The 14,482-nt window shown below is 53.8% G+C and overlaps 1 protein-coding gene across 13 annotated transcripts in view; it reads left to right on the top strand.

Moving 5' to 3' along the window:
* SSBP3 (single stranded DNA binding protein 3) overlaps window positions 1-14,482 on the top strand; it is a 177,928-nt gene that overhangs the window by 149,776 nt on the left and 13,670 nt on the right. For all 13 annotated transcript variants that reach the window (XM_054534388.2, XM_054534400.2, XM_024246597.3 and 10 more), the window contains 5 exons: window positions 3,580-3,646; window positions 3,749-3,825; window positions 12,211-12,275; window positions 13,296-13,344; window positions 13,999-14,034. In XM_054534388.2, coding sequence (XP_054390363.1) covers window positions 3,580-3,646; window positions 3,749-3,825; window positions 12,211-12,275; window positions 13,296-13,344; window positions 13,999-14,034 — 294 coding nt within the window. The remainder of the gene's footprint in view (window positions 1-3,579; window positions 3,647-3,748; window positions 3,826-12,210; window positions 12,276-13,295; window positions 13,345-13,998; window positions 14,035-14,482) is intronic.

Here is a 14,482-nt window from a genome sequence, read left to right on the forward strand (position 1 = left end):
CCTTCCCACCCGCCCACCCAGGAGCTCTTCTTGGTCCAAACTGGCCTCTGCCAGGGAGAAAGGAGCTACTTCCTTATCGTAATTGTGGTGGCCCTTCTTCTGGCAATTAAAAGATATGGAGAGGGGGTGTGTATATTTCTACTCAGCAACTAAGCATGAGCAACCACTCGAGAGCAAATGGGGGATAAATCCATCATCTGTACTTCGCATTACACACCAGTTTCCCCAACCTCCCTGCCAAAACCGCCCCCCCCCCCCCACCTCCATAGAAATCTACACTGGAGCTGGGCGCAGTGACTCATGCCTGTAATCCTAGCACTTTGGGAGGCTCAGGCGGGTGGATTGCTTGATCAGGAGTTCGAGACTGGCCTGGCCAACATGGTGAAACCCTGTCTCTACTAAAAATCCAAAAATTAGCCAGGCGTGATGGCGTATGCCTGTAATCCCAGCTACCCAGGAGGCTGAGGCAGGAGAATCGCTGGGACCTAGGAGTCGGAGGCTGCAGTGAGCTGAGATTGCGCCATTGCACTCCAGCTTGGGTGACAGAGCGAGACTCCATCTCAAAAAAAAAAAAAAAAGAAAAAAGATAAAAAAAGAAATCTACACTGGTTTTCCAGTTTCCTGTGACCTCAAGAAATTTTTATCCTCCAAAGAGGGATGTGCCCCTTCCACAGGTATTATCCCTGGGGGTTTCTTGAAGAGTGCCCTCTTTGGGGCTGCCAGTTAACAGAAGCCCTGTGCCACCCGAGTTAGCTCAGTTCTGTCCTGTGACGGGTAAAGGGAGCAGAGACTAGAGGACTTGCTGGGTCTCACAGGCCATTATGAATGTGCCTTCTGGGTGAGGGGAGTGAGAAGGGCCCTTAGGGAAACAAGAAGCAAACGGTCAGTGACGTGGCCTCAGGGTCTTACGAGGCCTGCCTCCCATCTGCCTCCCTGGCTAGAGGCTGTGCATGGAGAGTTGCTGTTTTTTCAAGTGCAGGTGGTTGGATGGGTGGTGACAGTGGAGTTCAGCCGGGTTTAGGAGAGAGTGGCTGGAATCCAGGGTTGTCAGAGAGCCCTCCCACACACATCTCAGCAGAGGTCCCACCTGGCAGGCTGGCTGTGCTGGCGGGGCAGGTGAGAGAGCACGCGGATGCAGCAGGGATTTGTCCGTTTCCTGGGCAGATGCTTCCTGTGCCTTGCCCCACACGCAGTGCTGTAGGAGAAGAGCTGGCCTCCGTCCAGGAGCCCCAGAGCAACTCGCCCCCCTGTAGGCCCCAAGGGTGTGTGCACAGCGTGTAATTATGGTCCCATATACGAGCCATTGTTTTTCCTCCTTAAGTTTGAGGGCTTCAGCCCTCTCAGTTTGAGACCCCTTTCCTTGGTCATTGCACACCTTCTTTCCCTGATAGAAGAGGCCCAGACTGTCTGTGCCTGTCTCAGGGTCACCTCAGTGAGGGACGCGACCTCCAGGTCCCCTCTGAGCCTCTGGACAGCCCAGCTTTGCTCCTGGAGTTCCGACACATAGGAGGGTTAGAGGAATCCAAGGAGGAGCTTTCTCCAAGAATTGGTGGTCAGCATTGGGCTAGCTGGAGAGAGTGACTGCCAAGCCCCATGGCTGCGCTGTCAGGGTTGGATGGGGTGGTCCTGCACTGGGTAACTCATGACCCTGAAGGTCCCCCATCCACCTCCATGTCCTGGGATCCCCCAGTCCAGACAGCCTCAGAGGCAGGCCTTCCTGAGTCACCAGGACTCCATAAAAACCACAAACCCCCAGTGGGCAGACGCAAACCAGCCAAGTGATTCAGAGCTAGGGAACCTGGGGCCAGGAAGCAGGGCTGGGAGAAAGTGAGAGGCCAGAACAACTGAAAATCCAGGAATTGGAAAGACAGACGGTGAGCACCCCCAAGCAGACGGAAACAGCAGGTGCTAAATGCCACTTTGTGGGCCAGGTGCGGAGGCTGACACCTGTAATCCCAGCATTTTGGGACGCTGAAGCAGGAGGATCACTTGAGCCTAGGAGTTTGATACGAGCCCAGGCAACATAGCGAGACCCCATCAATACAAAAAATTTAAAAATTAGCCGGGTGTGACAGCGCATGCCTGTAGTCCCAGCTCTTGGGATGGCTGAGGCAGGAGAATTGCTTGAGCCTGGGGGTTCGAGGCTGCAGTGAGCTATGGTCACACTACTGCACTCCAACCTGGGCAACAGAGCAAGCGACCCTGTCTTTAAAAAAAAGAAAAAAAAAATGAAAAAAAAAACAAAAAACAAAAAAAACAAAAAAACAAATACCAGTTCTACTTTGTGAACATCAGATACTCCCTAGGCCCTCACACCATCCTCTTGTACCTTAACCACACATACCCGCTCCCCTGTTCCATTCTGAAGCTAGGGAAATCAGTGACAGTCTGTCCCTTCGCTTTCCACCACCTCGTTCCAAAACCGGTTTGAAGTTCACCATTGAGCTCAAGGCAGAAGAGCTCCCCACTCAGCCTCCCCCATAGCAGCTCAGTCTGGGCTGGGGGCCCTTGAGGACAGACCCCTGTCACAGATGCCCAGCCATTGAGCAGCACTGGCACCTGCAGATGAGGAAAGATGACCAGCCATCACCAAAGGCTTTTCCTCTTGAAGGCAAAAGCTCGTATTTAGCCCTAAGGGATGGAGTCCTAGAAACAAACTTCCCCCCAGCAACTCCTACTCTCTTTTTCCAGTTGCAGCTGGAATAACTTCAGTCTCAAGTAAATTGCTTTTAATAGGTTTTCACAGCGGGTGGGCCAAGTGTTCACCCAGGAAACCCGTGGCCCCCATGTTTTCCTTCTCATTAGTAACCACACCAGCACCACCGATGGCCCCAGCTCTGGAGCCGGGTTCTCGTCTGGTACCCCTGCCCCTCTCCTAGTGGCCACCTGTCCTGCCCCGGGGCTGGGTGGCATTCCCTATTGTAGAAGCTGATGGGATGTGACCTGGGTGCTCACTTGGCTCTGCAGCCTGTGCCTGGGAGCCCTCAGGCCTGTGACCTCAGTTTCCCCATCTCAATCCTAAAAGCCTCCTCATTCTTTTTTCCCCTTTAAACAGGGCTTTCCACAGCGATAGGATTTTAGGTAGTGGGTGTCTCAGTCCCTGTAATTTGGAAGTAGAGCTAAAAGGAGGTATGTGTCTGTGAGACAAAGGCAAGATGGGGTTTGGCTTCAACTGCATGGCTGGGGTTTGGGCAGAAGGAGGGAGTGGGCACTGCTGCCTCTGAGAGGAAGGTGGTTGGTGCTGCAGCCAGAGCAAGACCTAGAGAATTTGGTCTCCTGCCTCATTTCAGAGCTCTGTTAGGTACACAGACCCCCTACTCCAAGACAGCAGGATGAGGCGATGGTGTCCCTCCCACAGAGTCCCCCAAACAACGCCACAGTTTTAGTTAACACCAGTTCCAGCTGACTGGTAGGCCCAGGGTGACCTTCTGCCACTGGCAGGCAGCAGAAGTGGTCTCAGGGAGGCCATGAGTGGCTCCACGTGATCAGGTGGGGAACTGGGTGGGACAGGTAGATGCCTCTCCCCATGTCCAGCAGCTCTGGAGCAGCTCCTCAGCTTCTGTCTTGCATCTCTTTCAGCCTCCGGGAGGAGTTCCTGGGACACAGCCATTGCTGCCCAATTCTATGGATCCCACACGACAACAAGGTAGGGAGGGCAGGGTGGGCCTAGGGGTGGCTGGGGATGCCAGGAGGGGCTCCTCCTCCCTCTACTCCTGCCATCCCATGACGTGCCTCCTCTCTCACGCAGGCCACCCCAACATGGGAGGATCAATGCAGAGAATGAACCCTCCCCGAGGCATGGGGCCCATGGGTCCTGGCCCACAGGTAACCACCACCTGTCTGTCTGTCCATCTCCCTGGCCATCTGTGTGCACCCGCCTTCTCTCCTCTTTCCATGCTCTGTCAGTCTGCCACATCTCTCAGTTCGCAGGGGTGAGAGGAAGGGCATGGCCGCATCCCCTGCTCCTGTCCGCTTCTGTGGCAGGCTGGCCTCATGCGCTGCCCAGGACAGCCCCTTGCAGATGGCAGGCAGAGTTGAGGCCCCCCGCCAGGGAGCTAGGAAAAAGGGGACAGCTGCGGCCTTCTAGTTGGCAGATCGTTTTGGGGTGCGGTATCCTATCATGGGGTCTGAAGAAGGGCAGGGAGCTCCTGAACCTCAGAGCTGCCTCCCCTGGGTGAGGTAGACTTGAGATGGCTTAGGGCCACCATTGGTTGTGTCCCAGAGGCGGGGCAGATGAGTGGCCTTCCTAGCTCTGCCTGCGACTCAGCATGTGTCTGTCCTTGGATGAATCACTTTGACCTCTGTGGGCCCCAGCAGGCTTCAGTTTCCCCACCTGTTAAATGAGGACTGTGTCCGCGATTCTCTGGTGAGAGGGGGCCACGCTGGCAGGACCCCAGCACCCACTTCAGCCGGGATTCTTTCTGACCAGAGGGCTCCGCTGCCACGAAGGGCAGTTTAGAAGCCATTGGAAGAAAGCATCTCAGGTGCCCTCAGATACCTCTTGCGGTCACAACAAAGTCGTCGCCCCTCGTGGCCAGCTCCACATCCCCAGGTTAGGGGTGTCCAAGCAACAGGTGTTGCTGCTGACAGGTGTTCTGCTGTGGAACCATCTCGCTGCTTACCCCCAGCCCTCTGGGTGTTTGCACATGGCTCTGTTTCCTATAGTAGCCATGGCAGAGCGTTCGCGATGTTCCACCTGCCTTGGGAATTCTCTAGCCCCTAACTAAAGGAAGCTGGAAAATCTGAATAAGGCAAGGGGCTTGTTCTCAGGTGTTCTTTTCCTTCTTTTCTGTTCTGCCTGGAGTCTGCTGCACTGGTCGCTCCCTCGGTTGCATGCAGGTGTTCAGGACTCTCTGGGCCCCCTGCACTGGTTTCTGGGTCCCCTGAGGGTGGAGTAGTGCCCCCCCATTCCCACCCATACGTGCTCCCTTTTGTAGGGAGAGGCATCTGCCCCACAGAACCACAGCCCTCTGCTCCATCCCAGAATTGTATTTACAGCAAGCCCAAGCCACCGCTTTCTTCTCTGTGGTGGTTGGAACATCTGTGGTGTTGAAAGATTTAGGGAGGTCCTTGTCTTCTGCCAGCCCCATAATCCTAAAAGGAAGCAAGCCCGTAGCAGTTGCAGCTCCAATATTCTGGTTTTGTTCCTTCCTCAAATCCTCCAAAGTTCGTGTTTCTGCTAGCTCCTTTTAAGCTGCCAGAGTGGCCCCTTCCTGCCTGGCAGCCGCCTGGAGCTGACCTCTGCAGGGCTGCCTGCCTAGGGAAGGGGGCGGGGGGCAGAGTAGGAGCAGAGCTTCCCCTCTCCTGAGTCAGATACAGCTCTCCCTCCCCACAGCCTAAGCCACACAGCAGTCACATTTTATTGGTGTAGAAATCAGCAGTGGCCTTGGATTGTCAGATGTCACGGGATCTGTGTGACTCAGGAGGATGGAATCTGAGGAGGGAAAATTGAATGCCGCCGCCCAGCCCATGGATCCTCAGAGGCTCAGCAGCTGCATCTGTAAAATGGGAATAAGAACTGTGCCTGACCTGGAGGGCTGCTGGAAGGAGCAGGGTCCAGTGTCCAGTTCCTTTTTTTTTTTCTTTTAGCAGGAATCAGATTTTTTTATTTTTATTTTTTAAAAATTAAAATATTTTTTATTTAAAAATTTTTTTAATTTTTAAAAAATAAAGTTTTATTATTTTTTATTCTTTCTTTTATTTTTTTGAGGCAGGGTTTACTCTGTCACCCAGGCTGGAGTGCAGTGGCATCATCTCTGCTCACCACATCCTCAGTCTCCCAAGTAGCTGGGACTACAGGCTCCCACCACCATGCCTGGCTAATTTTTGTATTTTTAGTAGAGACAGGGTCTTGCCATGTTGCCCAGACTGGTCTCAAACTCCTGGGCTCAAGTGATCCCCCAACCTCAGCCTCCCAAAGTGCTGGGATTATAGGCGTGAGCCACTGTGCCTGGCCAGGTCAAGTTCTCAATGTGATGCTGGCCACAGGGTGCTCCCCCTAAGGAAGCTATTTGTGTTTTCCAACTTTAGGGACTTAAAACCAATGTTAAGGCCTGTAGTTGCTTGGGTTTGGTGATTGCTTTTAATTTCTTCTTTTTTTTTTTTTTTTTTTTTCTGGCAAAGTCATTAACAGTTTGTTAGGACCATCGTAACACTGAGATTCTAAAGGCTGGGAACAGTTGTCAGGCTATTTGAGAGCAGCAGGGTGTGCTGGCAGTTCAGAACTTCCTCTGGGCGTGGTGGATGTCTAATCATGTCTGCCCTTGACCCGTAGTCCAGCACACTCTTTGGCACACTTTAAAGAAGTGAGGGTCCCAGAGGCTGAGGCCCTGCAGTGAGACTCTCCTGGCCTCGCCCAAGCAGTGTACAAGGGGTAGAGCTCACATTAGACCCTAGGAGTGTCTCCAGCAGGAGCGGGAGAGGCTCACCCATCTTTATTTACGTTACACACCCTTGCCAACCTCAGGAACTCTGGAAGCATATCTCCTGCTCTTTATTTTACTTTATCAATGTGGAGACCCTAAAGTGCTTCACCCATGTTTCCTATACTCCTCTGGGTAGGGTGAGTATTAAATCCCAGAGCCAAACATCCTTTGAAGCAACCCAGGGTGTCTGCACTGGCCCATCACTGGGGTCAGGAAAGCCTGGCATTGATGTAGCACTGGGCCCGGACAAGGTTGATGGTGCAGGATGGATTACAGGGTCTGTGGTCACCTACGGCTCATCTTGGGCCCGGCAGAGCCTGGCGGTTTTGGACTCTGAGGTGGAGAGTAGGGAGAGGGCAGACTGTCCCTGTTCCCCAGGCCATTTCTCTCTCTCCCCTGAGCATGATGCCCTGTGGACAGGACAGGAACAAGCTCAGAACTTGGTTCTGGAAAGCACAGTCCTGACAGCAGCTCAGCCTGGCTGGGCCTCCAGTCTGTCATCTGCAAAATGGGCAGCAAGTGATGGCCTCATGGGGCTACTGGAGGGTGGGCGAAATAGCAGCTGTGAAATGTTACTTGAAGTCCCCACATGGTGTCCTGTGGATCCCTTCTCCTTCCCGCAGGCCCTGAGCTTGTGGGAGGGAGCCCTGCCTACTGCCACAGCCCGGGCTGTCAGGAAGGGCGGCCAGCCCCTTCAGCCTAAAGTAAGCACCACAACACACACAGTGCTGTGCTGAGACCAGGCTCAAAGGTGGGAGACCATTGGCATGTGATTCGCAGCCAGGGATTAGATTGCTTTTAGCCAGTGACCACTCCAGAACTTTCTGAACAAAGAATAGGTACAGTATGGTCATAGGGCTACTTTATTTCAAAACCGAATGGAGTGACATTGCATTTTGTGAGTCTGTGTCACATGTCAGCCTAAATGTCTCACAGGAACCAGCAGTGCAGGCATCACCCTGTCCTTTGTCATCAGTGCTTCAGACAGATTTTACTCTGGTTTCGTAAAGTGCCCGTGCCAGAAAGGAGATAGTACTTCCACTTAGAACTCTTCTTTCTAAAAAGTTTTATGTATGTCAGTATCAGGTAGTAACCTCTTATCCTAGTGTTTCAAAAGCAAATTTTAATAGGACGAAGCTAAAACTGAGGGGTTCCTGGTTGGACTTAGTAGAGAGAATGCCAGCCCCCATCAGAAGTGCGGTGGCTCCCAGACCCCAGGGTGCCAATTCCCAGAGCCACCGACATATTGGTGTTTCTGGTATTCAGGTTGGGGCTGGAGCCAGGACAGAGCAGAATCAGGTCATCATCCTGGTTTGTCTGCATTTGAGAGTTCAGATGAAGGAGAATCCACAGCCCCTGGGACGATCCTGTGCCACCCCCATCTCCTGGGGCTGATCCAGGGCCAGTCCAAACTCAGTGCCACTGAGCAGAGGCCCCCCAAAAGAGATGGATGGGTCATTAATCCTGGTCCTGAGCAACCCGAGCTGGTGAGGAAGGAAAAGGGCCCCTTGAGGAACTTTTCTCTGGTGGCCCCTGGGGGGTGTCCTGCATCAGATGGCCAGGCCCCTGCTGCCCAGAAAATGGCTTGGACAGCGTCAAGTCCACTCTGGTAGGTGAGTCCTACCTAAAGACTAGGAGAGCTATCCCCTAAGGGAAATACAGCACTGTGTGGTCTCCCGTCCCACCTGCCTCCACAAGATGCTTGACTAAGAATGCAGACTCTGGGGGCTGGCAGATCCAGGTTTCAACAGTGGGCACCTAGAAAGCCCTTCTGAGGATGTGGCAGGAGGGAGCAGCAGCCACCACCTCCAGGCTCCAGCCCCAGCCAGCTGCTTGGTCCCTTCTCACTGAGGACCTGGCGGAGTGCGAAGCTGAGACAGTGGTCAGGGCGCCTGCACTGTTCCTGAGTATGGATTAGGCCCTCTGCCCAGGGTCTGGGGCACCCAAGTGTCAACTAGGGTGAGGGGTTAGAAAGACTGGCCCCTGTGAATGTGGTCAGCCCCACGGCTGCACTGGAGGCTCCTGCCCTCTGCCCAGCTGCCCCAGCCCCTGCAGAGCAGTGTCAATGGCAGAGGGATACCTGGTTGGTAACCGACCCTTGTACAGCTTCACCATCATCACCTCCAGCCACGTGGTGCTGCAGGCAGGCAGGAGGTGGCTAAAGAGGGAACCCGTTTCTACTGAGTCTGAACTTCTGGGCGTTCCTGCCCTATGTGAGAAAACTTCCCTGCAAACCAGATTTCAGCCTGCTACTCGCTCCTGACATCTGTGTGGCCTTGGGCACGTCTCTGGCTTTCTGGTCCTCCAAGTTGTCATCTATGAAATGATGAGGTGCAAGTGGCCCTCCAGGGTCTGTGCCTCTATAGGTGGCAGGACTGGTGGAGAAGCTCCCTCTAGGAAGCTGCCATGCCGGCTCTTGGAGAGGCTCCTGAAGGCCAGGCAGGGTCAGGAGCGGCAGGATAGTGCACTTGGAGCCTCCCAGCTCAGCGGTGCGTACTGCATGTCAAGAGGGCTCTATGGAATGAGCGCCTACTTATCATCTCCTCTCACCCCACTCCGTGCTGAGACATACCAGGCTTCTGCTCTTGTTCTGAGGTGCAGGCCTTTCTCTTGGATGGGAGAGGCGGCTGCAGTCCTGGAAAAGAACTCCATCTGGAAGACCTCTCCAGTCAGCTGAGCTGTACACACAGTGGAGAATAGGCCTGGGGAGGTGGCAAGCCGCTTGTCCTGGAGCAGCAGGTGGGGAGATGAGGCTGAGATTTGTAGAGGGGATTAGAAAGGGCCCTTTGAGACCCAAGCTTCTGCGATGCTGCGGTAGCATTAAGGGCTTTGGTGTTTGTTCTGCTGCTGACATCCCAAATCAGTGCACACCTCCTAGGGCTTACGGGGCACTTCAGAACCATTGTTTCATTTGATCCACTGGAGACCTGCAAGGTTGGAAACACATGGGGCTCTTTGTCCCCATTTTATAGACAGGGCAGCACAGCAGAGGGGATTGTAGCTCTAAAGCCAGAGCCATGCTGCAGGGCTTCACCCCAGCTCAGCCACGCACAGCTGCACGGTGGGGTCATTCTTCCTCTCTACCTCAGTTTTCTGGTCTATAAAGTGGGTGGAGGAAAGGGGTCATTGTGACAATTTATTGTAGGCAGTGCACACACAGTCTGTGGTACATGTGGGCATGCAATATAAGCACTTGTCATTTGGTAATTTGCCCAAAGTCACCAGCAGGCAGCCAAGCCAAGGCCAGCCTTCCTGTGTTCTGACCTCAGGTCTCAAGTTCTGCTCTTCACCCCGTGGTAGAGTGGGCTTGGCCCCAGCACATTCCCCCAAGGCTGCCACTGTTTGCTTGAAGCCTGTGCCCTGAGCAGCCTCAGGGTGAGGCGGGGCCTGCCTTCTCTGGCTCCGGGTCTGGCTCTTCGTCAGCCAGGCTGGTGTTGCTCCTGAGATCATCTGCATCCTGTGTGGACATCCTTCCAGACTCCAAGCCTCTCTGTGGCTGAGCAAGCGGAGCAGGTGGCCCCAGGGTGGTGAGATTTGGGAGATGATCCCTGGATGCAGAACCCACCATCAGCTCAATATTAGCTCTGTGTGTGTCAGGCTCCAGGTCTCCGTCTTCCCATTCTGTCCCCCTTCCCATCCGCCTCCCGCCAGTTGCTTGGTTAAGCATACAGAATCTGGGGGCCGGCAGATCCAGGTTTAAATCCTAGCTGTCCATTTGCTCACTGCAACTTGAGGCAAAACTTTCTCCCTCAGACCTTCAGTCTCCTTTTCTGTAAAGTGGGAACAATCCCAGCCTCCTGGAGTTTTCACACAGATCAAACAAGAGACTGTACATAAAGTGTGTCATGCACTCAGTAAAGGGCAGTGAATGCTGGCCATTCCTTTGCCATCAAAATTCCAGCAACCTACTTCAAGTTCTCCTACAAGGGCAGAGCTTAAGCTGCAGCCAGGCTCCCTTTGGTCTCCATGCATTCCCTTCTTCGGTCTTTCATTGATTGCTTCAGTGTCGGCGTAGTGAGTGCCAGTCTGTGCCACTGGGTGCATGGGGTGGGGGGGGATATGATCATCAAGACACAGCCCCACCTTCAAAGGGCACTTGGAGTCCACTAGGAGAGATGGGAGATGGACAGACAGGTGGCCATGATCAGAACCCGGTGTAGCATGGTGGCGGGGGAGGGAGGTTAGAAGGCATTGTGGGAGTAACAGGGATGGAGCAGTCAGCCCCAAGGGGTGGGGTCAGGAGGGCTTCCTAGAGGAGCTGCTCTTGGAGCTGAGTATTGGAGGACAAGTAGGAGCCCACCAAGCAGGAAGCAGGGAAGCAAGGCATGCATGACTGCAGGGAAAATGACACTTGGAGAGAGGGTCAGGGGCAACACTGGCCTGGTTATATATTAAGAGATGTGCGTGTGATAAGAGGCCTGGTGCCTGTGACCCACCCTGTTGTGCCTCAGTGGGCCCTCCTGAGCTGAATCTGGACTGCTGGGACTTCGTGAGTTCTGTGTAGACTTTTCTCTCAAACATTGGCTGGGCACAGTGGCTCACGCCTGTAATCTCGATACTTTGGGAGGCTGAAGCGGGAGGATCACTTGAGCCCAGGAGTTTGAGACCAGCCTGGGCAATGAAGTGAGACCCCATCTCTACAAAAAAATTTAAAAATTAGCTGGGCAGGCTGGGTGTGGTGGCTCACACCTGTAACCCCAGCACTTTGGGAGGCCGAGGTGGGTGGATCCTGAGGTCAGGAGTTCGAGATCAGCCTGGCCAACATGGTGAGACCCCGTCTCTACTAAAAATACAAATATCAGCTCGGCATGGTCGTGGGCGCCTATAATCCCAGCTACTTGGGAGGCTGAGTAATGAGAATCGCTTGAACCTGGGAGGTGGAGGTTGCAGTGAGCTGAGATCGTTCCACTGCACTCCTGCCTGGGCAACAAGAGTGAGACTTCATCTCCAAAAAATAATAATAATAATAATAATAATAATCAAAAATTAGTTGGGCATGGTGGTGCATGACTGTAGTCCCAACTACATGAGAGGCTCAGGTGGGGGGATTGCTTGAGCCCAGGAGGTCAAGGCTGCAGTGAGTTATGATTGCACTACTGCACTGTAGCCTAGGCAACAGAGCGAGACGCTATCAAAAAACAAAACAAACAAAAAAATTCACACACACATAATGATGATCCCTCTGAGTGCAGAAATGGAGTTTTCTCCGGCTTCCCAGCATCATGTCTGTGGAGGGCCTCTGATGCTGACACATGGGTGGGGTAGGACTACCACCCGGACCTGGGGCAGGTTGGCGTGTCTGTACATGCCAGGCCTGGGCCTGCACCAGCCTTGGGCAGGCTTCTCAGGAGTGCCTGCTCCCATCCACATTGACACTCTCCCCTCGCCTCCATGCTTCCTCACCCCAGAGCCTCTCAGTGGGTTCCAAGACCAAGTCCATCCCCTCTTACTCACCTGATCCCAGGGGGAAGGTACAGGATGACATCGTGGGAGCCCAGAGGGCAGCGGCTTGCTGGATAGCCATGTGTTTTTGAGAACTTCATCTTGAAAGCTCCTGAAAATGCGCACTGAATGTTGTGACTGTCCCTCTGTGCTGGCTTGTCATTGTGGTCCCTGTGACTTGGTTCCCACCCGCCCCACCGTTTTTGAAAGAATGTATTATTTTTTCTCATCGATGCTTTTCACAGACTAACCCTCTCACTATGTTTTGTCTGTTTGTTTCTCCTCCCTCCTCCTGTCTCCGGTTCCCTTCTTCTCATAGACTGACCCTTGGTTATCGTTGCAGAATTACGGCAGCGGCATGAGACCACCACCCAACTCCCTCGGCCCCGCCATGCCCGGGATTAACATGTAAGGCAAAAACGACCTGGCCCGTGGTTCAGAGTCCAGGTCTTCCCCCACCATCTGCCGGCACCCTGGGAGACTCATGATAAGGGGTCATTGCTGGTACCTCTCTGGACCTCAGTCTCCTCATCAGTAATATGAGGATATTTATGATCCTGGTGATGAGAGCTCAGCCTCATAGAGTGCCTCTGTGTGCTGGGCACGGTTCAGGCATGCTGCGTGCATCAGTTCACCTCATCTTCATGATTACCCTATGACGTGATTATTTTTATTTTTATTTTTATTTTTTTTGAGACAGAGTCTCGTTCTATTGTCCAGGCTGGAGTACAATGGCACAATCTCGGCTCACTGCAATCTCCGCCTCCCGGGTTCAAGCGATTCTCCTGCCTCAGCCTACTGAGTAGCTGGTGTTACAGGCTCCCGCCAACATGCTTGGCCAATTTTCGTATTTTTAGTAGAGACGGGGTTTCACCATGTTGGCCAGGGTGGTCTCGAACTCCTGACCTCAAATGATCTGCCTGCCTCAGCCTCCCAAAGTGCTAGGATTACAGGTGTGAGCCACCGCGCCCGGCCTGACGCACTTCTTATTATAACCCCCTTACAGATGAGATCACCAAGACACAGAGAGGTTAAGTAACTTGCCCAGGCTCACACAGCTTTCAGTGGCAGGGTCAAGAGTTGAACCCCTGGACAGTGTAGCCACTGTTCTCTAGTGCGTTTGTGATTTTTAACCCTGTTGTGAGAATGTGGACTTCCTAGGAAGATGCACATGCAGAGGGAATTTTACATATTTTTTTTATCAAATTTTATATATTTTGTAAAGTTTACCTATAATTTAAAGCAGTTCATAGATTTCCACCCATGAAGTTACCCATTACTGCCCCGAGCCAGAAGGCTCTAAACCACAGGGCTGTAGGAAGGACTTCCTGTTGTGATTTCAGCCCTTTCCTTCTGCCCCTGCTGCCTCCACCGCTTGGAGTTTACAGCGCCTTTTTCATTGTCCACATCTCTTTCTCCCTCTCTCAGGGGCCCGGGAGCTGGCAGACCCTGGCCCAATCCTAACAGTGCTAACTCAGTGAGTACCTGGGTCGGGTGGGGTGGTGTTTGTCAGGGGAGCAGTTCTGGGTGCAGGGGAGCTACTGTCCCTGGGTGTAGGTGTCACAGGAAGTGGGAGATGCAGCAGGACTCTACTGATGCTTCTAAGGAGAAGGCCGTGTGGAGGTGGAGGCCTGGGAGTAACGTGCAGCGGTCATCAAGGGCTCCACCCCTGCCCTGCCTGCCCAGCCAGCCCACTCCTCTGGGGAGTAAGCTGAGGACCTGGGCTCAGAGAGCACTGTTCAGAGTGGAGACCCCTACCCATCTCCTCCCCAGCAGGGCTGGAAGGTGCGGGTAAGGGGCTCAGCACAGACAGTGGGGTGAAGGCCAGACGAATGTGGGGTAAAGCTGTTTCCTGCCCTCTCAAACCGGAGGGCCTCCTATGTCCTCCCTGTGTCTGTGGCTGCCTCCCAGGACTGGGGAGTAAGAGACCAGGGTCTCAGGGTCAGTTCAATGTAGCAGAGAGAACTGGGCTTCAGCCACGTCCCAGCCCTCCCAGGGGAACCAAGCGGGTGGCCAGCTCACTGGGTGGCGATGCCTTTCCTGTGAAGAGTGGGTCGTGTCCTCAGGGAGGTTTGGCAGCTGAGGGCACTCAGTGACTCTGACGCGGGGCTCCCCGACATCTTGTTTTTAGATTCCATACTCCTCCTCATCACCTGGTACCTATGTGGTAAGTGTGTGGGTTTGGGGCCTTGCATGTCTAGCCACGTGGGACTGAGTGTGCAAGAGAACTGCTCTGGGGTCCCCGTTTCTTTCCCTTTCACTGAGCAGAGGTTCCAAACTGCTAGAACTTGCTGTCAATATTCAGTCATCTGTACAGACCCAGGGTGGCCCAGAAATCCCCATACCAGACCTGGGGGTAGAACTGCCTTCTGGGAAGCTGACCAGTGGGCTGCTTGGCATCCACCACAGGCCTCTCCAGTGGGCATGCCTGTGAGCACATAATGCAGGCACACACACCCACAGGGGCTGCTTGGTCTGAAGAAAGGGACGGGGGACATCCAAGTCCCCTTCTGAAGCTTGAGTACTTTGGCTCTGAGTGAGCGCTGGGGGTGTAGCAAGATGAATAGTGGCTGGGCCCGGGGCGAGCAGTTGCTGCTGACCAGGGTGGAGGATGC

The sequence above is a fragment of the Pongo abelii genome, chromosome 1 (assembly GCF_028885655.2).
Source record: "Pongo abelii isolate AG06213 chromosome 1, NHGRI_mPonAbe1-v2.0_pri, whole genome shotgun sequence".
Lineage (NCBI taxonomy): Eukaryota > Metazoa > Chordata > Mammalia > Primates > Hominidae > Pongo > Pongo abelii.